Raw genomic sequence first — 22,173 nt, 5'->3', positions numbered from 1 at the left:
CCTGGCCTGTGGATAGAGTGAGAAGGCAAAGGAGAGGCTGTTCTGTTCCTCCTGCAGATTTGCATGGTGAGGTTGCCTCGGATTATCTGCTTTCTGGAATCCATCCTCTCTCATCTGCTGTGCTCCACATTGTCTGGCTCAGGACTGTTTTCTGGGACACTGCAGGAGTTTTTAGAGAAGAGGCAATAGTCAGGTGTGATAGTTACTTAGTGTAGCGGGGTGGATCCAGAGCAGAGTGGTGCTCCAGATGATTCTCTGGCTCTGTTTAAGCCTTGCGTAGGTCAGCTGGGCTCAGAACCTCCCACTGAGTTGTGCACAATCATAAGTTTTCCTTGACTACATGCCTTGGATTTATTCCTCTTCAGCTGTAAGTGACAGAACAAATGCTTTGTGAGGACATTGCATCAGTAATAGCGATAAATCACTTACCTACCTATGGCTTTTCTCTTTGTTGTTTAATTTACTTCATAATATTGAGTTAGCAAATTCCAGGGGAATGTCATGCATGTGGGGTTTTTAACCATAGAAATAAGTGTTGTGACCATGATGTGTCCTCTTACTACCATTTCTAGTGATAATCTGTCTCCACTCAGGAATCCATCACAGTCCATCGCAGTATGTCACACAAACCACCGTTATTTACTTCTTTTGGGCCAAAATCAATGGGCATGAATAAGAGCTGCAGGATTTGGCTCATTAGGGTTAGATTTAAAGCCATGCCACCTGAAGACTGGTGTACAAAGGCACTGATGTTTTACCTGTAGAGACCTAGGCAGCCAGAACGTCTCTGGGAGTGGGAAATGCTGCTTCTTTTAACAGGGTAAAGCATGCACACTACACAGGACCAGCCCCATTCTTCACTTGGTGGGAAGGGATGCAGTGCTCTCAGGATGTCGAGCTGTGCTAATGGTGCTGACATTCCCCTAGCTTGTGTTCAAGCAGGGCCAGCACCAAGATTCTAGTCGCTCTTTGTACAGGGACATCCTTTCCTCACACCTCCTTGTGCGCCTGCATAAGACTGTCCAGAATCTGAGCCTCAATGTTGACAACAGAATGGCAGTTATGGTGATGAATATGACCCAGCCGTGGTACAGCACCTTTCCTCAGTGCTTAGCAGGGTTTGCTAACTGGGTGTACATTTGGCTGGACAAATACCATTCTGACTTATTCCCCACGCAGTTCCACTGATATGACTGCATAAGAATTGAATCACTTTGCTCATTCCCATATCAAGTAGTTACATTGACATTTATATATATGTATATTTATATATTTTATATATATAAAATATTCATTGGAACTGATTTGTAAACTAACAACCCTGCGAAATAATGTGACTGATTTATAGCAAATAAAATGTTAAAACATTTGGATGCACTTCTCCATAAAATATCCCGTTTTTTGGTCAAAGAAAGCATATTTAACTAGTCAGACCCTGGGTATTTTACTATTAAAATGTGGTTCATTTTGTAAGGTCCATTTTAACTTTTGGTGGAGAAGTGACCAAATTCCACATGCACAGAACTGAGCAATTCCCAATTCAGCATTTAAACCATTTGTTCGAGTTCAGTGAACTTTACCAAAGTACCTGCTTTAACAGTTTCTCCTTCAGGAGATGCAGGCACACAAAGAAATTACTTTGCTAACAGAAACTAATCCGTTAATTCTCTTAATGCTTTCTTAACACTTCTTAGTTTACAGACAGATCATATTGCATGTTTAAGCTTAAAAATGTCACAAAAACACTAGAGTTAATAAGGCTAATTTGTGATCTTATGTGCTGCACAGATCCTTGATTGACACTATAATAGTGGATGATAGCTTTCATGTGGGGCTCTTTGGGCTCTTTTGTATATTCTATCGGATTTGAGGCATCATTGTCTTGTTAGGCTTCTACTGAGTTCTCACTGTGGGAAAGGAATCAAAAAGCCAATAGAGCAGAATAATCTAAGCAATGTAGCATCCATTCCTTTGTTACTTAAAGCTTTCTTAATAGAGGAAGAATATTGTAGCCTAAAACTGGGATGTCAAAAATATAATATGCAAAGTAATTGCCTGATTAAAATGTAACTGAATGTTTATGAAAGGTTGATCCCAGCTCCCACTACAAATATTTTTTCTTCATTTAATAATATTGCTTCAAAGAGAAGATATTTTGAAAATGCATGGGTTAAGGAAACCTTTGCTTATTTTCTTTTACACAATGAGGCTTGTCTCTGATTTTTTTTTTTTTATTCGGGGCCTGATCCTGCTTCCACTGAAGTTAATGGGAATTATTTCAGTGGGCGCAGGATTGGGCCCCCAATAGGATTAGCCAGCAAGCCTAAATAAACTGACCAGAGTCCTCTTGAAGTGGTTATATTATCTAAGAAGAAAACAGAAATGGATGGTAGTGCAACTCCTTTCCTTAATAAATAAATAAATAAATAACCCACTGCATTAGCCTAGTTTATTGTAAAGCACATTCTCCTTGGGATGCACCGTCTGTTTTCCATTGGAGTAGCAGTCAGTCTTTCTCTGCTGCTTCCCAAATTTTAGCAATACAGGAGTTTTCAGTAAGGATCTAAAGTATTCTGCACTACGCTACTAAGTCATATGAGAGTTCATACTTTAAACCACAACATTTCTGTAATATGGAAATTTGTGTTTTGTTTTGCAGTCACATTCCAGCCAAAAGTTGTGCTGTTGCAAGAGGTGTGTGTGTTTTGTATATATTGTTTCATGCTAGGACTTTTGCAGTATTACGATATTTCTGTGCAGTGTGACACTCATGATGGATTAGGCTGGAGACCAATAGTGATGTGTGGACATTTTGCAAGTTGTGCCTAAAGATCTGTCAATGGGCTTCAGCCCTGATATCCAGGATTGCTATTACAACAGGCAGCAGCTGCTTGAGAACTACTTCACCATAACAGCTTTGCAATGTGAACAAATGTCTTCAAGGAGTCAAGTCCAGGCAGTGAATTCCTTACAGATGATGCCTAAGTCACATTTCTGTCGATCTATCTTAGGTACTTAAAAAGTCTCCATTACCATAGTGTCTGAGCCCCTCACAAGTTTTAATGTCTTTATTCTTAGAGCATGTCTACACTTACCTCCGGAGCGATTGATCCAGTGGGGGTCTATTTATCACGTCTAGTGAAGACGCGATAAATTGACCGCTGAGCGCTCTCCTGTCGACTCCAGTACTCCACCGGAATGAGAAGCGTAGGCGGAGTCGACGGGGGAGCGTCAGCAGTTGACCTACCGCAGTGAAGGCACCACGGTAAGTAGCTCTAAGTACGTCGACTTCAGCTGTGCTATTTTCGTAGCTGAAGTTGCATAACTTAGCTTGTCCCCCCCCACAGTGTAGATCAGGCCCCACAACACCCCCCTGAGGTAGGACAGTGCTATTATCTCCATTTTACAGCTGCAGAACTGAGACCCGGAGAGACTTGACAAAGGTTACACAGGAAGTGGAACAGGAAAATTGAACCCAGGTCTCCCAAGTCCCAAGGAAGTGCTCCGTTCTCCTCCCTAACATTCAGACTCCTCAAGGAGAGTTTGGATTTACCAACCATGATTCCATTCTGTCTCTTTGATATATTGTTGCCTTTTGGGGAGTACCTTGGTAATACTAGAAGCAGAGATGGTAATAGTGCACTGTTACTTGAATGGTAAACTCCTTTTTATATTGTAAGATCCTTGGGGTAAGGACCCTGGTGGATCCCCATCCACCTCCCAACCCCCCTATTGCCCGGGTGGTGCTGCAGTAGCTATGGGAGCTACTTTATTGTATTGGCTGAGTTTGCAGTGTTGAGTACAGAGGCTGTAGCACCAGCTATCGAGGAAGGTTCAATGGGCCTTCCAGGACCCAGTGACTCTGCCTTGTTCACAGCATTTGGCCCTTAAAAAACTAACGAGATTAAAGTCCCAACCCCAGAGTAAAGCAAGCGTAAACCTGGCCTAAATTCCCACAGGGAGGCTCCCTGAGAGTTCTCGGATCCTCCGGTTATTTAGAGCTACCCGAGTGGCTCCCTTCCCAGGTTATGGTGAGCACAGCTCAGCCAGACCAGAGGATCTGCCCATAATCTTTTAAGAGACCTTATTTTTGTAAGTAATTCTAAAGGAAGGAGAACAAAAGAACACAGCAGTTGCGTGTTTTTACTGCTGGACTTTAGTGGTTAAGAAATCCCAGTGAGGGGATGAACCTTTGCATCAGAATGTCTGTGGGATACAATAGAACCTTTATGGCACATAGAGTTAAAATAAACTTTGGCTCTTCAATGCTGGGAAGTAGGGTAAAGCCTTGCCAATGGCTGGGGCATGGATTTAGCTGAAACACTGGACAGGGGCAAAAGGTTTTATAATGCAGAGAACGTTTCCTTATTGTTTAATCGATTGCAGCCTCTTTCTGGCAGAGGCCACATGAGTCACCGCAGCAGCCTGCAGATTAAGTGCTGGAGTGTGAACAGCTCATAACTGTCAGAGATAAAACAACAAGATGTTTTTATGAGGTACACCAAAGGGAAGAAAGTCAACTAATGTCACATTACTCTATTCATTTGGATCCAGACTGCATTTGCTTGTACTACATTCTATTCGGCTAGTGAGACACAGCACAGAGGTGCAGTTATATATAAATCATCATGATGACTTCCCAGAGGTGTTAAAATGTACTGTTGAAATTAGAAAGAGGCCAGTAGATATCAGAAAAGGTTAAGATGCTCCCAAAACAGAAAATTCTTTGCTGCCCATGGGTACAAGTATGTGTGACTGCTGGGTCCGCTGCTAACCACTAATGGAAATGTGGCTCTGTGAATCTATGGCTCAAGGCCAGTAATTTGAAAAGTTGTGAGAAGTGTTTGAATTTTGTATGTATCTGAATAAATTTGGACAGTCCCTTGCCTCACAACATCTCATTTTGCTATTTTATGGGAAGAATAAATAGGAAATGACAGCCTTAGTGCCCGGTCTTGCAAGGTTCGGAGCAGCTCTCAATTCCTATAAAAATATGTGGGAGGAAGAGGAGGAGTTATTACTAACAAACATTGGGGTCTCATTGTGCTGGATGCTGTACAAACACAGAGACGGAAGGTCCCTACCCCAGAGACCTTAAGACACAAGCAGACAATGGATTAGGGGAGAGAAATTACCTTGCAGGCCATTTGCTTAGCTTTTAGCAGGATTAGGTTCTTTTTATTTCTTGTATATCAGCTGATACTTTTTTCTCTTTTGTTCAGATACAGGAGATTCTTTCAAGAGATACAAAAGTTGTCTGCTGTTTACTTACAGTTGGGCTAATGTTTGTATTTGAGCTGTTACCTACATCTGAAGACACTGAGGATACTGATGATCTATGACATTTGTACTGTTTTCCAGATGGCATGAGCTGCATGAATAAAGACCATGGCTGTGCCCATATTTGCAGAGAAGCACCGAAAGGAGGAGTGGCATGTGAATGCAGACCTGGATTTGAACTGGCCAGGAACCAGAGGGACTGCATTTGTACGCAACAAATTCATACTGATCCTTAGAGGGAACAAATAGAATTCTATTATTTCTGCAGCTGATCACTAATTTGGGCAGTTGTATCTATGGATGTGCTAGGATGACGTTATTTAGACTGCACGTTTTTGATGAAGTGAAATATCAGATTAAATCAGTGGGTTTTCAAAATGTCATTGTACAAATCCATCAATTAGTATTGAAAGCTCTAGTTTGGGAGTCATGTTAATACTCACACACAAGAAGGGTAAATTTAGCCCTGTGCGGGGATCTGGAAATTTGAGGCTTTACTGTATGTTTTCTTTCCAGTGACGTGCAATCATGGGAATGGTGGGTGTCAGCATACGTGTGAGGATGCTGATGATGGGCCCATTTGTGGATGTCACCCAAAGTACACAGTGCACTCGGATGGGAAAACCTGCCTTGGTCAGTAAGCAGTGGATGGATTCTTTTCTGTTGATGACTGACATGTAAATTAGTTTCAAAATGTTACCATTTCTGCAGGAGTAATACGTTCCAGTTATATTGCTGAAAAATTGCATAAAGGCCGAAACGACAAGAACTTTGAAAGCATAGGCCGGATCCATGGGTCTGACCAACCCATGCTTGATGCAAGACCTGGATGTCAAGGAAAAGTGGTTTTAGGTCACATTTCTGCCCCTCTCCCTGAAATTTGGATCCAGTTTGGCCCCTGGCATAACTTAGAGAAACTTTAGAGCTGCTTTAAGTGATGCCTACAGGAAATCTCTTATGGAGTGTTCCACTATCTGCGGAGCACCAGAGTGCTAGGAAAGGCCAGAAGAAGGTGGTGTAGAGCTGATTGTGTTGGCTTTACATCCCATGGACCTTCCCCTATGTCAGTGGACTCTCCATCTGCTCCTTACAGGCTGCTTTCTGACTGTGTGAGAAGCACAGAAGAACTGGCCCAGAATGTTTAAGGAAAAAAAATCTGTTTTTAAGTATATTTTGTTCTGGTACCTGTGAAGGTACCAGAGGGACAATTATTATTAATCAGGGGACAATTTCTTTCCATTTTCTTAAGTTTTCATAGCGTCCAGAAGGGACCTCTAGGATCATCTAGTCTGACTTCCTGTGTAACACAGGAAATTCAACAAGCAATTCCTGCATCAAACCCATAATGTTCGATTGAACTAAAGGATATCTGTTAGAAAGGCATCCATTCTTACGTAAAGAAATGCTTTGGTGGATGAACACAAATGCTTTGATGACCAGTCTCTGTCCATTGATTAAAAACAAAAACCCAGCAATAGTTAGCCATCTCTTTCATTAGTCAATGGGTGATCAGGATGGCAGAACACTGGTATGTAGCATCTGATCTCTGATTAATCCTTTTGTTGTTCTGTTCACCACAGCTACTGTGTTTTAAGGTTTCTGAGGTGAACACATGGGTCTTTGAAAAGCAAATTAAAACAAAACACCAAGAAAAGCTATCACATTTTTAATCGGGGAGTTTTAATGTTTTTGTTTTTAAGTGTTTATTTCTGACTGTTTCTGCTTATGATATTTGATTCAACTAATTGTAGAGTTTAGCTTTGTTTTAGAATTGGATTTCAAAAGGAGTGTCGTACAAGATAGTTGACTGCTGCATTAGGTACCAACAGTTGCACCACCACTCACTGATTTCCACCCCCACCCCCCATGTACTTGCATTACAGAAAGAGAGGAGGCTGTAGCTGAGATCTCTGAGAGCAATGCCACAGCAGGAACGGATGTGGACAAGCGAGTAAAGCGGCGGCTGATCATGGGTAAAAGTGCCTATCTTGTTCTGCTGTGGGGTTTCTTAACTAGTCTTACGTGGTGAACCCTTACTGTATTGGATAGCTGTCATCGAACATAGCTATTGTGACTATGGGCTAAAGTCTGCCCTTGGAGAGGCATGCATTACCCATTGAACTCAACGGATGCTCGCTCACCTCTAAGGAAAAGCTACGTCCCTATAGTATATAAGTAATCATGTATAGTATTCAGGATGTATAGAAGTATGAGCTGAACCAGAGCCAAGAAACCTCCTCTCTACCTACTCCCTAACTACTGAGTTGCCCAGTCTGACTATTCTGCTGTTCAGAGCTTGAATATAAAACTCATCAAACTCCTAGTCAGATGATTTCTTTTAGAATCCGATTAAATTCAAAACCTTTAAACTCTTTGGTACTGGCCGTTTTGATTGGCACAGAGGGATTTAAGGGACGGCCCAAAGTCCCACTACAAGTTTGGAAACTGACCCTGGCTGGGTTTTGTGAGTCCTAGTCCAGTGCTTCAATGAGACTATCCTTCCTATCTCTGAGACATGCACTGTGAACGTCCAGCTCCTGGTCGAAAGCAGGGTTCTAGTCTCTTTAGATGCTTCCCAGAATGCTAACCACTTTCATATAATTCTTCTTCTCTACTCAGGCTCCCTGACCTTACAGCTCTAGCTAAATTAGGGGACTCAATCACCATAGAGTAAAATTATAGTATGGACAGGACCTAGCTCTATCTCTGTATATGGGCTAAAGTCTGTGACTGTCTAATGGGAGCATGGTTAGGTCCTATCTATATTACAGTCTTTAACCATGTTGTAAGTAGGTTACTAGACCACCAGTATTTTAACTGATTCCCTGAGGTAGATAGTTACAACAGTATAAATCTGGTGTATGGAAGATGAGAATCAGGCACAGTATCCTCTAAACTTGTTTTGTCCCTTTAACAATAAGGTGTACTATTTCTCCTTGTGTGTGTCTCTTTGTACTGAAGGGTTAAATGGACTGTAAGGACAGGCTTGTTTGGAGTTGGAGTTCACCCTTGATTTTGTAGCTGATAGGGAGTTGGGGAGGGCGGCAAATTCCCACAGTACAAGAAATTTCCAATGCTTCACTTTTTTTCCTCTCCTAGGGAAGTGCCACACATCGTCTCACTCCTGAAATGTTTCAGTATGTACTAAATTTAGTTGTATTCGATTTAATCCAAAGGTTCGATTTAATCCAGGGGACTGTGGAACAAGTCCCTGTGATCTCAGTGCGGTTCCGAGTGAACAGATATCTGTGTCATAAAAGCATCTCCACAGTTGGCACTGATCATTTACTATTCCTGCCGGCAGTCTCATCAAAGCACTGGAGGCAAAGGCAAAAGCTTTCAAAAATCGGAGACTAAAGTTAGGCTCCACAATCCATATTTAGGCTCCTAAATAAACAGCCTGATTTTTAAAAGTATTGAGCTCCCAACAGTCCCGTTAAGATCAGTGGGAGATGAGAGAAGTTCATTCCCCACACCCATGCGGTGGAGCTGGCTAGCAGAGGAGAAGGGCAGTCTCCACTGTTCTGTGCTAGCGAGCTTATTATTATTATTTATATTACCGGAGCACTTAGGAGCGAACCCCATTGTGATGTGTGCTACAAACCCAGAACAAAAAGATGTTCCCTGCCCAAAGAAATTACAATGGTAGCCTCAGACAAGAGGCAACAAGAGACAAACCAATGGTGGAATACAAGGAAACAATGAGATAATATGGCCAGTATGATTAGCAATGGTCTCAGCATAACTGTTGTTATGTGGGTTTTTTTGTTTTTTGTTTGTAGGCATCACAGCAAAGGAGAGTTTTGAGGAGGGTTTTGAAGGTTGATGATGAGGTAGCTTTGTAGATGTTTATGGGGAGCTCCTCCCAACTGTCAAGGGCAGCATGAGGGAAAGCACAAAGGTGCTTGTTTGAAAATTCAAGTGGGCGATGGAGGCAGGAGTCGACTTTTCCATGCTGAATGAGAGATGAGGGGTAGGGTGGGGACAGGCTGTGATGGGCCTTGAAAGTGAAAACAAACAGCTTATGTTTGATATAATAGAGATGGGGGAGCCAAAGGAGGGATGCAGAGAGGGGGGATGACGTGGTAAAAGCAATGAGCTAGGAAGATTATCTTCGCAGCAGCATTTTGAATGGATGCAAGCAGGGCAGGATTGCATTTGTCATGCCAGAGGAAGGATGTCGCAGTAATTGAGACATGAGATAATGAGAGCTTGGAAGAGAGTTTTAGCTGTGTGAATGGATAGGAAAGACCATATTTTACAGATCTTCTGCAGGAAGAATTGGCAGGATTAGACATAGCCTGATGTCTTTGACCGGGACGTAGGTGGTCATGCTTAGTGGTTGGAGTAGGTCTAATGGTCAGAGAAGGAGTCACTCCTAGTGGTTAGAACAGGAGTCAGTAGCCAGGAATTGGAGCCCAGGTTGAGATCTGGAGCCAGGAGTCGGAGCCCAGGTGCCAGAACCAGATGCCAGAGCCAAAAGGCAAATTCAAAGTCAGAGGTTAGGAATCAGAGCCAAGGATCAGAACTGAGTTACCTGGAGGGAGGCAAGGCTGCCCAGGAACTGGCTCTGCTGCAGGCCCTGCTTCCAGACTGACTGTGCTGCAAGCCTGGATTCCGGCCAGTACTCCCTCCTTGCAGGCGCCTCACAGGGGTCTTGGGGCCTGGTTTCTCCGTACTTCCGATGGAACTCTCGTAAGAGGTCCAGGGCATGGCTGTTCTTCCCAAGACTGCTCATCTGGAGCATACCCTTCCCAGTCCACCACGTACTGGGGCTTTCCTCTCACTCGCTGAGAGTTGAGGATCCAGTGGGCCAAGTACTTTCCTGTCTGTGGACTTTTGAGGGTGGTGGACTGAAACAGTTTGGATATGGGTTCTCGATATAGGGCTTTAAAAGTGAAATCTGAAAGACAAGATGGATCTTCGAGGACTTGGGCATCTATACAGTAATCCGAAGGCCACTGGCTTCACCCATTTTATAGTCTTGAAGGGGCTCGGGAATGGTAGTCTAGTTTGGCAGATGGGCGGCTTGATTTAAGCTTCTGGTCAAGAGCCACACTTTGTCCTCTATGGCCAGATTGCGGGCAGCCTGATGGTCTTGGTCTGCCTGGTGTTTATGGGTTTTTTTGGCAGACTGCAGGTGTTCTTCAGCTCCCAGGTGCCAGAGCCAACAGTCAGAGCTGAACTCGGTCAGGAATTAGATCCGAGGGTCATAACTTGGTTACCTGGAGTGAGGGGAGGCAGGAGCAGGACTGGGAACCAGCAGGCACAGGAACTATTGCGACCCCCATTGATCAGCCACTGATCTGCTGTTGGTCTTAAAAGTCAGTCAACTGATTCTTCCAGTCAGTCAGGCCACGTAGCCAATCAGGCAGCCTATTACAGGCCAGCTGTGCTCATTTTGTTGAGCGACTGGCTCTGCTGCAGGCCCTGGTTGCTGACACCTAGATTTGTGGAAGTAAAGCAGAGTCAAAGATGACACCCAGGTTATGGACCAGACTGACAGGCAGGATGGTGGTGTTCTCTACAGGGATTGAGAAAGAAGGCAGGGGGGAGGGATAGCTCAGTGGTTTGAGCATTGGCCTGCTAAACCCAGGGTTGTGAGTTCAATCCTTGAGAGGGCCATTTAGGGGTCTGGGGCAAAAATCAGTACTTGGTCCTGCTAGTGAAGGCAGGGGGCTGGACTCAATGACCTTTCAAGGTCACTTCCAGTTCTAGGAGATAGGATATCTCCACTAATTTAATTTTTTTTTAATTTAAATTTTTAAATTTAAATTTAAAGGCAGCAGAGAGAGCTTTGCGGAGCAGCAATAGGAATTCTTTATCAGCGGTGTTGATTTGAACTGATGGCATCCATGAGGAGATGTTAGAGAGACAAGCCAAGATTTTAATTTGGGCAGAAGGAGACAGGTTTGGAGCATAGAGATGGTAGCTTAATTTGTGTTTATGGATGAAATTTCCCAGAGATAAGATGTACAGGGAGAAGAGAAGGACAGAGCCTTGAGGAAGCCCCACAGAAGGCTGGAAGTGGCTTGGGGAGGGATGGTGGTTGCCTATCCCCAGCCAGACGTCTTGCTAAAACTGGTACGTACATAAATTAGACAGACAGGAGGACAGACACAAGGAATGTAGATATTTTCTTCCCTCTCTAAATATACAATATAGTTGAACAGAAATGGAGCGGGCCACTACTAGCACCACATGCTACTTTATTTCCCTTACAGCATGTCTGTACAAATGTTAGTGTTATTTTTTCTGTGTTAGAAACATGCGCTGTAAATAATGGTGGCTGCGACCGCACTTGCAAAGACACCTCGACTGGAGTTCATTGCAGCTGTCCCGTCGGATTTACACTCCAGTTTGATGGGAAGACATGTAAAGGTAGATTTTGCACTTTTGTAAACATACCTGTATAAACACCTAGCAGCAAGTGCACTACTCTCAAAGGGAAACTAGTTGAAGCATTCCTGAGAAAAAGCCAATGTGTATCTATCTGGGCATTGGAGAGCACTAGGGAAGCATTGAGGCAGGGAGAGATGCACAATCCCCTTTCACATGGTCCCTGTTGCACTATCCCTAGATATGGAGCATATGAGTGCAAAGTATCTCTGCTTTGCCGTTGATGCCCTTCCGATCTCCAGTATGGCCTCTTTTTCTAATCAGGATGTAGCAATGCACTGGTGGTACAATGGAGGTAAATGTAGCCTGCTAGTCCACCTGCCAAGGCATGCATGCAGGCTATTACAGGTGTATATCCCATGGAGGAGCAGACCATCAGCCTGATAATATAACAAGCATTTGAAGGGTCTAAACGTGAAGATGGGTGTGGAATTATTTATGCTGTGCCAAGCAGATATAACAAGGAATAACATGTTGAAAATGAGCAAAGGAGAATGTAGGTCGTACATATGAATAAAATTCCCAAGAGTGAGGTCTGTTAGACTTGTGTCAAGCAAAGTGATGGAGTCCCTTTTGCTTGGCTTATTTAGAATTAGACAAAGAACTCAACAATCTGACATTGGCGTGGGCAGGGTAAGGTGACCTTATAGGTCTCTTCTGTCTGTAAATTCTTAAATGGTTTGGCAAGGAGGAAGAGAGAGAGAATTTAAAGAGAAAAGCTTAGTTTAAGGTTCTAAAGGCTTTCCAGAAGGACGAATGACTTTATCTTCTCTAATCAGATGAGATGAGAAAGAGCCCCCTGTATGTGTGTGCTCAAGCAAAAGTGAATTTGATAGCAGTATGTTAGATGAATGGAAATAATACAGAAATGAGGCTGAACTGCAAAGATAATTTCTGAATCTGAATTTTCCCAAAGTTCGAGGTGATTTAGTTATTGAATCTTGTTCAGGACTCTCCCAGCAGAGAACTTTCCAGTCAATTCCAGCCGTTTCATCCATAGAACATGTATGTCTTTGGGATCTACCAATGAAAGGAGACCAAACATGTTCCTTTTATTTCCTAATCACTTTTCTGTTACAGATATTGATGAATGCCAGGCCAGCAATGGAGGCTGTGATCATTTTTGTAAAAACACTGTCGGCAGTTTTGATTGCAGCTGCAAAAAAGGATTTAAATTATTGACAGATGAGAAGTCTTGTCAAGGTATGTGCATGGGGAGGCAAAAAAAGTAAAATAAATAAGATTGACTTGGATACCTACTGAAATAATGAGGTGTGGGTAGACTCCAGAATGATTTCCATGCTTTGGATTTCTTCTTTCTAAAGTTGCTGTTAAAAATCGAAGCCTTTGGCATGATATCAGAGTGGGAGATTTGTTTGAAAGGGTGTTCATTGTACGCTGAACGGTTATCTGAAAATAATAGAGAATGGCAGAAAATGGAACTGACTATCAGGAAAGAAACTTCACTCCAGTGTGGCTATTTCTAATCTTTTTTTAGATCAGACTTAACAGGACAAATATTTATGCAGAGCAAACTTGCCAGAGAAATGTAGGATTTCCAAGATTTCTGATGGAAGTTGTTTATGAATGTATATTTTAAGGATTTATATCTCCTTTTGTCTGTTTTTTCTGTCACTTCTAGAATGTTGTAAACTTGATGTAGCTTGATTTGGGCCTGATCCCTTAAAGAGCAAATTTGGTGTAAGACTCCAGTTCTATTCCCATTTATGTCAATGGGAGTTTTGCCACAGACTTCTATGGGAACAGGATAAGCCTCATCATGTTTAATATTTTGTTATAGCAGCATAGAATACTTTTGGTGATAATATAATAAACATTTAGGGCCGCTGATCCTGCTGCCCATGGAACCCATGGGAGCTTTGCCGTTGACTTCAGTGGGAGCAGAATTGGGCCATTACCTAAAAAAGCAAATTCAGTGTGAAAGTGTACAATATACAAAATGATTAAAATGCCTAGGAAAAATTCAGCTGGATGAGGCAAAGACATTCTAGCCAGCATTAAAGACAAAGGCTTAAGGCATACAAAGCTTAAGCCCAAGATATGCAGTGTGATGAATCTGTGGCCTATTGATAATTGTATCCAATGGTGTTGCACAAAGCGAAGAATAGACCCAGGTGATGGTCGCTCCAGAGCTTCACTGAGGCATATTGCTTGGGCTGGGTGGAGGAAGCTTCTGCAGAAGCCCACGCACTGTACAGCCAAGGAGAGCATTTGGGTTTCTAGGGGTACCAGCCTGATGCCTTTCACCTGCACGAATTCCCAAAGCTTCCTGTCCTTTTTTCGCCTTTGGGAGAGGTATTTCAGTCGCTAGGTGAGAGGCCTAGCACAGATCTAAAACAAGCACTGCACATGCACAGTTGAGGTAAAAATTTGGCCTCCCAGTTTTGTAAAAAGGCAGAAGGAAATGGAAAGTTACTTGGAAAATATTTTTCCGGCTGACTCTGTGTTGCCTTCCCTTAAAGAAGCATTTTTTTCTGACGACAGTCTTTTGCAGTGAAGAGAACTTTGCAGCAATTTATTTTAAACATTACTATTAAAAATATAACCTCAGTTTACTCACTTGCCAAGAAATGTCTTACTTGGCAAACTAACTGCTCTCTTAAAAGTTGTTACTTCAATATGTTACAGACTAATGGCTTTAAAAGAACTTGCTTAGGTCATATAAACCTGTGTGTTTCTATATCCAAATTTGCTAGCTCATAAATGCTTCCTTGACAAGCCAAGAGACACTAACGTATCCTTTTAAAAATTACAGACATTGATGAATGTTCTTTTGAAAGGACATGTGACCATACGTGCATCAATCATCCAGGCTCTTTTGAGTGTAGTTGTAACAAAGGATACATTCTCTATGGCTTCACACATTGTGGAGGTGAGTATAAAAAGATACTAGTGTATATGTTTGTCAGAGTGCTGGAGCAATGCTCATTAACGTCACTGGGACCCATGTGTCTAAAACCCTGTACAGCAAATGTAGCCTTTGTCTTTTCCAGGCAGTTTTTCAAAAGGGGAGACAGTCCCAAAATGAAACACAATCCTCCATGTTTGACTATGTCTTTTAGCTTAAATGATTTCCGCCCCTCCAGCTATGTATTGGAAAGCAACAGGGACCATTAGAACAAATAGATGCATTCCACATGTAGATACTAAGGCCATGATCCAACCGTGTTTCCACATCAAAAATTCCCATTGATCATGTGGCGTTCTGTACACTAATTGCAAACTTGTAAGAAAAGGCTTCAAATGAATTATGATGTTAGCTATTTTGCAGGTTTTCTTTAGAATAAATGCACATTACCAACAAGCCTAACAGCCAGATCCTCATTTGATCTAAACTGGTGTAGCTCCACTATAGTCATGGAGTTACACTGGTTTATACTAGCTAAGAATTTAGCCCTAAATTGTTTACTTCTGATTCCAAAGAAACCCTAAATGAAAGAGACCAATATGTTGACATGAACCTTGGTCTGACATCTGAAGCAAGGAAACTTGCAGAACGTTCATATGAAGCAGCCAGAGTTATTTGTCACTAAATGAAAACAAAGCTATTTTCATGTGAAATATGGGCAAGATCTTATATGACTACATATATGTATTCAGTTCACTGATAGGCATATGTGAATATGAGGCAAAATGGGCAGGCTTGATCTTAGGGACCATGATGCAAATACTTTGCTATTTTCACAATTCTCCTTTGCATCATATTGGGTGTTTGTAACCATGGGGATGAATTTAAGCTGGGATTCTCAGGGGAGCCTAAGAGAATTAGATACCCAGCACCCATTTCAATGATATTTGGGCATCTAACTCCCAAGGTCTCCCAACCTCATTGCTTATTAATGTGAGGGACTAATTGCAGTTGGCTTGAGTCTTGTCTAATGAAGGCAGATGCTGTGCAGACTTCCCCACACAGTATTGCCATTTTCCCCTCCTGACCTGCAAGATCTCTGCCATTCCAGTCCTGGACCTTGTTTAGGCAGAGACAGACAATCAGGTTTGTGGTAGTTTTGCAATGTGAACAAACAGGACCAAGTTCATTTCCCCTTTGTACTTAATGCAGTCTTATATGAACATCCTTCTATTAACATGGGGCCTGATTCTGTGACCCCTGTTCATACTGACTGGTAGTAAGGTACCATGCACCCCTGACTCAGGGTAGTGCAGTCACATCATTACCCTGTGGAGTGGGAACTGGGAACACAGGAGAATGGATGAACACTGCTGTTATGGAAACTCACAAAGATGCTGCTCCAGTGAGAGTGGAATCACTTCTAGGAAATAGCTTCACTTGGACATTCACATAAAAACTCCTCTTTATGGGTTTGATCCTGTGCCATTCAAGTCAATGGGAGAAGAATGAAGGCCTATGAGAAATGTGTTTCATATGGTGTGGGATGTGATTCTGCAGTGTGTGTTACAGAGATCAGGTAGAAAGACCTGCGTTTGTGTCGGGCAGAGAAAAAATATGTATAGCACTGGGAATAATGTCAGTGAGAGTAGCCAGCAGGAGGTGAGACTGCTCACCTGGCTTCCTAAGAGCTGCATGTTGCAAACATGCCAATTAAGACTTTTTCGTTTATCATCTTTGAGTGTGGTTGTTCCAACCTCTACAGAGCCCAGCCAGAGAGAGGCAAAAATATGACGACATTGCTGTCACAGTTCAGAGCAATGTATTTCCCCTCTGTGGGTCCAGCCAAGGCACTCGCTCTCAGGCTTCCAACTCTGCAGCCATTGCCTCTCTTGGGTGGAGACCTGCCTCTCTCTCCCTTCTGATTAGCCAAACAGTTCCCTGACTATACTGTGACCTCCCCCAGCAAAAGACAGGCTACCTAAGGAGGCCTGCTTCACTTCTCCCCTCAGAGATGGGACACGGTGTAATTGACACAGTTAAGTTACCACACAGCTCTTTCTAAGCAAGCCTATTTATTCTTAAGGTAACATCACAGAGAAAATATATTAAAACAATAGGAGAATTTACATGGATGCTGATAAGATCACCAGAGATCACCCCGCACTCCAATAAGAGCTCTGGCTGGTAATGAGTCCTTCCAATCCCAGATAGGGTTTTTTCCTTGTGGGCACAGGTTCATTCAGCTGAAAACCATCATCCAAGTCTTATGGGGCCTAAGTGGGCTCAGGTCCTTCCAACCCTTCCCTAAGGATTAGAGCCCCTCATTGGCCTGAGGTCCTATCCATTTGCTGGATCAGAAAGAAGGGCCTGGGTTAGTTTTAATTCAGGGTATTTATCCAAAAATCCTTTTGTCTGCTGCTCTCTGGAGAATCCAGTTTGAACCAGTACATATGAGTCTCTTGCCAAGTGGTGGTAGCTCTCTCACATGTTTCAAATTTTGTGAATTTGCCTGACCATCTCCCGCTGTTTTTACTTCCTGGAGGGCTGTGGTTCCTTCCCCCCATGGAAATACATACTATTGAGGGGCTGTATGCAATCATTGGCACTTTTTAATAGAATAAATTCCTAAATTCAGTGAGTTTTGACTTAATTCAATAAGGTTTGATCAGTATATTGCAGGATATTGTGTTGTGTCATATGCAGTGAAACTTATCTATGGACCCTTATGGCCACGTGCCCTAATGGCCAATAGAATATCAGGCCTCACAAAAGTTCCTCCATATTAACTGTACGTCATTATGTGACCACCCCTATAACAGAGAAAAATAGCAGTCCCTTCTGTTACTAAAAGGCTTCCCTGTATATTATTGTTATGCTGGAAGGTATTAATGGCTGCCATGAAGTGGGCCTTTGATCTACAGATAAGTCAGACCTTATTAAAGGTGGTGGATGTGCTAAGCACCTATCTTTCAGGCTAAGGAGCAGTTAAAAGTCCCTTTATGTATTGATAACTAGAAACAATAGGTTTCAGAGCGGTACCCGTGTTAGTCTGTATCAGCAAAAACAACGAGGAGTCCTTGTGGCACCTTAGAGACTAACTGAGAGCTTGGCTACACTTACAAGTTAGAGTGCATTAAAGCAGCCCGGGGCGCCCTAACTCCTGAGGTGTCCACACTGGCAAGGCACGGAGAGCACCTGGACTCTGCAGCTGGAGCGCTCCTGATAATCCACCTCCACAAGAAGCTTAAAGCTTGCTGTGTCCCGGCTGAAAGGTCCTGGTGTCAGTGTGAACAAGGTGTTGCATTAGTGCGCTGTGATTGGTCTCCGGAAACGTCCCATAATCCTCTGAAGTCAAGTGGCCACTCTTCTCATTGTTTTGAAATTGGCTGGCAGGCATGCGGATATCCCCTTTCAAAGCTCCATTTCTGACAGCTGGCATGCTTATCTGCTCCGGGACAAAGCAACCATTAGTGTGGAATGTTGCTGTTGTGAGTGTGTGTGAGGAGGGGGGACAAAGGGGGTCTGCTGCTGTCTGAACTTACAAGACAGCATGCCGACACGCTCTCAGCCCCCCAAAACACACTGTCTCTCTTCCCACATACACACAACACACTCCCTGTCACATTCCACCACCCCATTTAAAAAGCACATTGCAGCCACTTGCACACTGGGATAGCTACCACAATGCATTGCTCTTTGTGGCATTGCAAGAGCTGCTAATGTGGCCTCGCTAGTGTCCTTGCAGCTGACAGCGTAAACATACGGCAGCATTTTCCCTGCTGCGGTCTCCGAAGGCTGGTTTAACTCTCAGCACTTTACATCTGCAAGTGTAGCCAAGCCCTGAGAGAGAGCAGAGAGACAGAGCTCCTTGGGACCTGGGTCACAGGACTGTCTGTGAATCACAAGTCAGGAAACTGCCTGCTGCACCCAGTATGTTAGGAACCAGCATGTAGGCGATCAGACCTTGTGGTCAGAGTGGAGCTGGAGTTGGGAATTTAGCCAAGGGTCAGAACCAGACTCAAAATCAGGAATCGAGTTGGAGTTGGTAGCCAGAAGATGAGCTGGGGTTGGAACTGGTAGCCAATGGTCAGGAGTGAAACGTGGGGGCAGGAGCCGAGACAAGGCAAGGATTAGGCATGGAGCAGGAGCAAGGCAGGAATGGAGGGCAGGGACAGGAACAGGAGCAGAGCTGAAACTGGGAGTGGAAGTTGGATATGATCACAGGAGACAGGCAACAGACGGGTCTGAGGCAGCAGCAACAGAGAGAGACTGTGCACAGTGCTCGGACAGGCCATACAGGTCATTTCCTGGCTTTAGTAGTGGGTGTGAGCCAATCAGGCAACCACACACCTTGGGCATTCTGATAGGACTTCCTGTGGAGCCTGACCTTTCAGGATCAGTGAGATATCTTCATCTATCTCCTTTGGTGATGACAAGGGAGTACTAGAGATCCAGGGCCCCTACAGCTCTAGGTTCTAGACCCACTGAAACTGAGGTCCCAACACCCTCCTATCCTTACCCCCTATGTTCAGGAAAACAAGGCTTTGTGTATGTTCTTTATAATTAAACAGGATTGCGCACACACACACACACACACACACACACACAAAACTACCTGACTTGTATAACTGATTTCTTACCCTAATGGAAGCAACCTGGCAAGGTCCTGAATATTGGCTAAGAACTCCGCCAAAAGGGGTAACAATATGCGACAGAGTATTGCCCCCGTGTACTCATTAACAGTGAGATAAAATGTATTGCAACATATTTATGCTTCTGAATGTTTAAGACAAATGGTCAGTGTGAATCTTGTATCCTATCGTCTGATTTTGTTCCAAACTTAATAAATAACTATAAACAATGCTCTGTTAACTTTTGAAGCACATTGCTGAGGCTGGAATGTTTGTAACATAGTCAATTTGGGGCATATTTAACACACAACTAAACCACTTTGATCAGCTAAAGGGTGGTAGGGAATGCAGAAGCATATACGGTCAGATTTTCAAAAGTTGCCCATAGAATTAGATCCAAATTATACAGAGCAGCGTTTGTGTGCACAGTTACCCAATTTTTATTTGTGTGAATTCAACACTGAGTGAAAATGATACTAGACTAATATTTTAAAATGCCTTTTTCTCCCTCCTCTTTAGATATTAACGAATGTAGCATCAACAATGGAGCCTGCCAGCAGACCTGTGTGAACACACTGGGGGATTATGAATGTCAGTGTCATTCCAGCCACAAATTACACTGGAATAAAAAGGACTGTGTTGGTAAGGTGCATAGAAGACGTGTTAATACTTTGAGTGTGCTTGAAGGCTATGCAGCTCTAGGCAGTGCTAAAAATCTTGATCCATCCAACAAAGCAGCATGGATCATTATTTCCTTCATTAGATTTCTGCTTTACTTTTTAATCAGCCATGATGGGCATTGTTGAAACAGGTGAAAAACAGGAGATACTTTGTGGGGTTTTGGTGCTTTCTTTTCTGTGCTTTTATCTAGGCTTATTCTTTCATTCTCTTTTGTGCTTTCCTGCATGAAAAATATGCTGGGATAATTTTACATGAAAGGAAATTGCACGAGGTGTTTGATCCGTGTGTGATTTTTTATTTTTTAGTTCCCTCCCACTTCTCTCTGTATAGAATGTTAATTGCATGGATGCAGCTTGGTACCAGTTATGTGGCAGATGTAACTGCAAGTCTGTCTCTCTGTGAATGCAGATGCTTTACTTCTCCCATGAGTGTTTGTGTTTTATCCTGTGTAGAGATAGAGGGGTCCCTGCCTGATGATACGTCACCCAAAGTATTGCTGTCCTGTATAAGGAGTGATGGGAGTGATAGGTGCATCTTAAACTGTCCCTCCGAGGTACATTTGATTTCTGGTAAGTCCAAACAGGACAAAACATAAGGTTGTTCAATATGTGCTGCTATGTAGAGAATTTAAGAATAACAATACTTACTCTTGTGAAAGTCTGTAATAAGTAATGAAAAAAGAGAAACTTTTTCTGTTTATATAGGGATTTTCAGGTCCCTGCCAGAGCCCTAGGAATCCCCCTTTTTCTGTCTTGTATAACAACTCTACCCTCAGATCCCCCAGATCATAACAGTTGTTCTCTTCGATGAAGAGGATTTGATAGAAATCCCAGTGCTGTCCGTGCCATTCCACAACTGGCCAAGGTTGTTCAGGGATGTGAGGCACTCCATCCTCTGCATCTGAGCGTGCTGCCTGCATGGCACTCCCAGCCCCTGTGTCCAGGGGAACAGGAAACAAAACCAGCCTTTGGTTAAGGACCACGTACAGACAAGAGGGCAAAGCCACATTTATATCTGACCTCTTTTAAAACATTGATTATTTAAAAAAATGCAGGTAGTTACCCCAAGCTCTGACTTTGGAAAAAAAGGGAATAAAGATCAGTAAACTACCAATGTCTTAAAACCTGTGTGGATATCCGCAGTCTGTGTGTGCAGCCTGCATCCTGCCTTTAACGTCTGCCTGTATACTCTGTCTGTTAGGAATGCAAGACGCCTACACTCTGACCTGTGGCAGCTCTTCTCAGCTTAAGAAAAAACAGCAAAATACAAATGAATCTACTTGCCTGGGTAATTACTAGACTTACATGCTGCATGACTTGGCTCATCTCTTGTAGTAGGGCAGTGTAAAACAGGGGTATATTATTCAGTTTTTGTGGTGTTCTCTCCTTCAGTTTACCACCTTAATTTTTGCTTCCTCTTCTTTACCCGAGTGTGCACAACACACATACAACGACCGTCCTCAAAGTCCGTGCGCTGCTTCAACAGCATCTCCCACATTCCTGCAAATGAGAATACAGAAAAGGGTCAGTAGCTAAGGTGAACAGCGGAGCTGAGGATTTAGGTGCCTCTCTTGAGGCACCCAGGTGGAAATATTTTGGCTATATATAACATATAGCTTGTTTAGCTGAATAGTAAAATGTATCAAGCATTTGGCAGCTAAGTGGATGAAAGGTGCTACTATAGATAAGTGTAGGGAGACAGATCCTCAGCTGGTGTTAAATGACATATCTCTTTTGAGTTCAGTGAAGCTGAGGACCTTGCCCTATGATCGTTATTGTTCCTGGTTTGTTAAATAAAATATATCACAGCTTGTTACTCCAGTTCTAGTTATAAACTAACTTACCAGCCGAAGAAAACTGGTATCCAGCTTTTTGCACACACAAAAAGCAGCATTTTAGTGATGGATAGTTTTACAGGTTATAATGTCATTTTAGTGACCTGCTTGACATTGCCTTAGTATTTCCAGTCTTTTTCTCATTGAAAGTCACACTTCCTTGTTTCTCTCTGAAGATACCTCAACCATCAAGACAAGTGTAACCTTTAAGTTTAATGAAGGAACATGTAGTTTGAAAAAGACTGAGATGTTTCGAGAAGGTCTGCAACAGATAATACCAGGTAAGGATGTATACATGAAAGTAAGCAGCCTAATGCTGTAATTCAGGGATTCTGAAACATTTTCATGGCATGGGCTGCATTTTAATAGTCCGAGAACTTTGCAAACTGCCTCTCCTTGCCCTGTTGATCCTATGGACCATGACTCTTCCCAGTCACATCTCCTGCCTCCTCTGTCTCCCTGGGCCCTGACCTGAA

General features: G+C 43.0%; 1 protein-coding gene across 3 annotated transcripts in view; it reads left to right on the top strand.

Annotated features, from left to right (window-relative positions):
* The window catches only part of SCUBE2 (signal peptide, CUB domain and EGF like domain containing 2), a 67,748-nt gene that overhangs the window by 20,269 nt on the left and 25,306 nt on the right, over positions 1-22,173 (top strand). For 2 of the 3 annotated variants that reach the window (XM_054024670.1, XM_054024668.1), the window contains 10 exons: positions 5,362-5,487; positions 5,797-5,913; positions 7,164-7,253; positions 11,545-11,661; positions 12,760-12,882; positions 14,456-14,572; positions 19,702-19,824; positions 20,316-20,432; positions 21,064-21,150; positions 21,874-21,978. In XM_054024670.1, the coding sequence (XP_053880645.1) occupies positions 5,362-5,487; positions 5,797-5,913; positions 7,164-7,253; positions 11,545-11,661; positions 12,760-12,882; positions 14,456-14,572; positions 19,702-19,824; positions 20,316-20,432; positions 21,064-21,150; positions 21,874-21,978 (1,122 nt within the window). The remainder of the gene's footprint in view (positions 1-5,361; positions 5,488-5,796; positions 5,914-7,163; positions 7,254-11,544; positions 11,662-12,759; positions 12,883-14,455; positions 14,573-19,701; positions 19,825-20,315; positions 20,433-21,063; positions 21,151-21,873; positions 21,979-22,173) is intronic. The other variant, XM_054024671.1, reaches the window with a different exon arrangement.

The sequence above is a fragment of the Malaclemys terrapin genome, chromosome 4 (genome assembly GCF_027887155.1).
Source record: "Malaclemys terrapin pileata isolate rMalTer1 chromosome 4, rMalTer1.hap1, whole genome shotgun sequence".
Lineage (NCBI taxonomy): Eukaryota > Metazoa > Chordata > Testudines > Emydidae > Malaclemys > Malaclemys terrapin.
The sequence above is the reverse complement of the archived record's forward strand: the minus strand, read 5'-3'. Positions and strand labels throughout refer to the sequence as shown.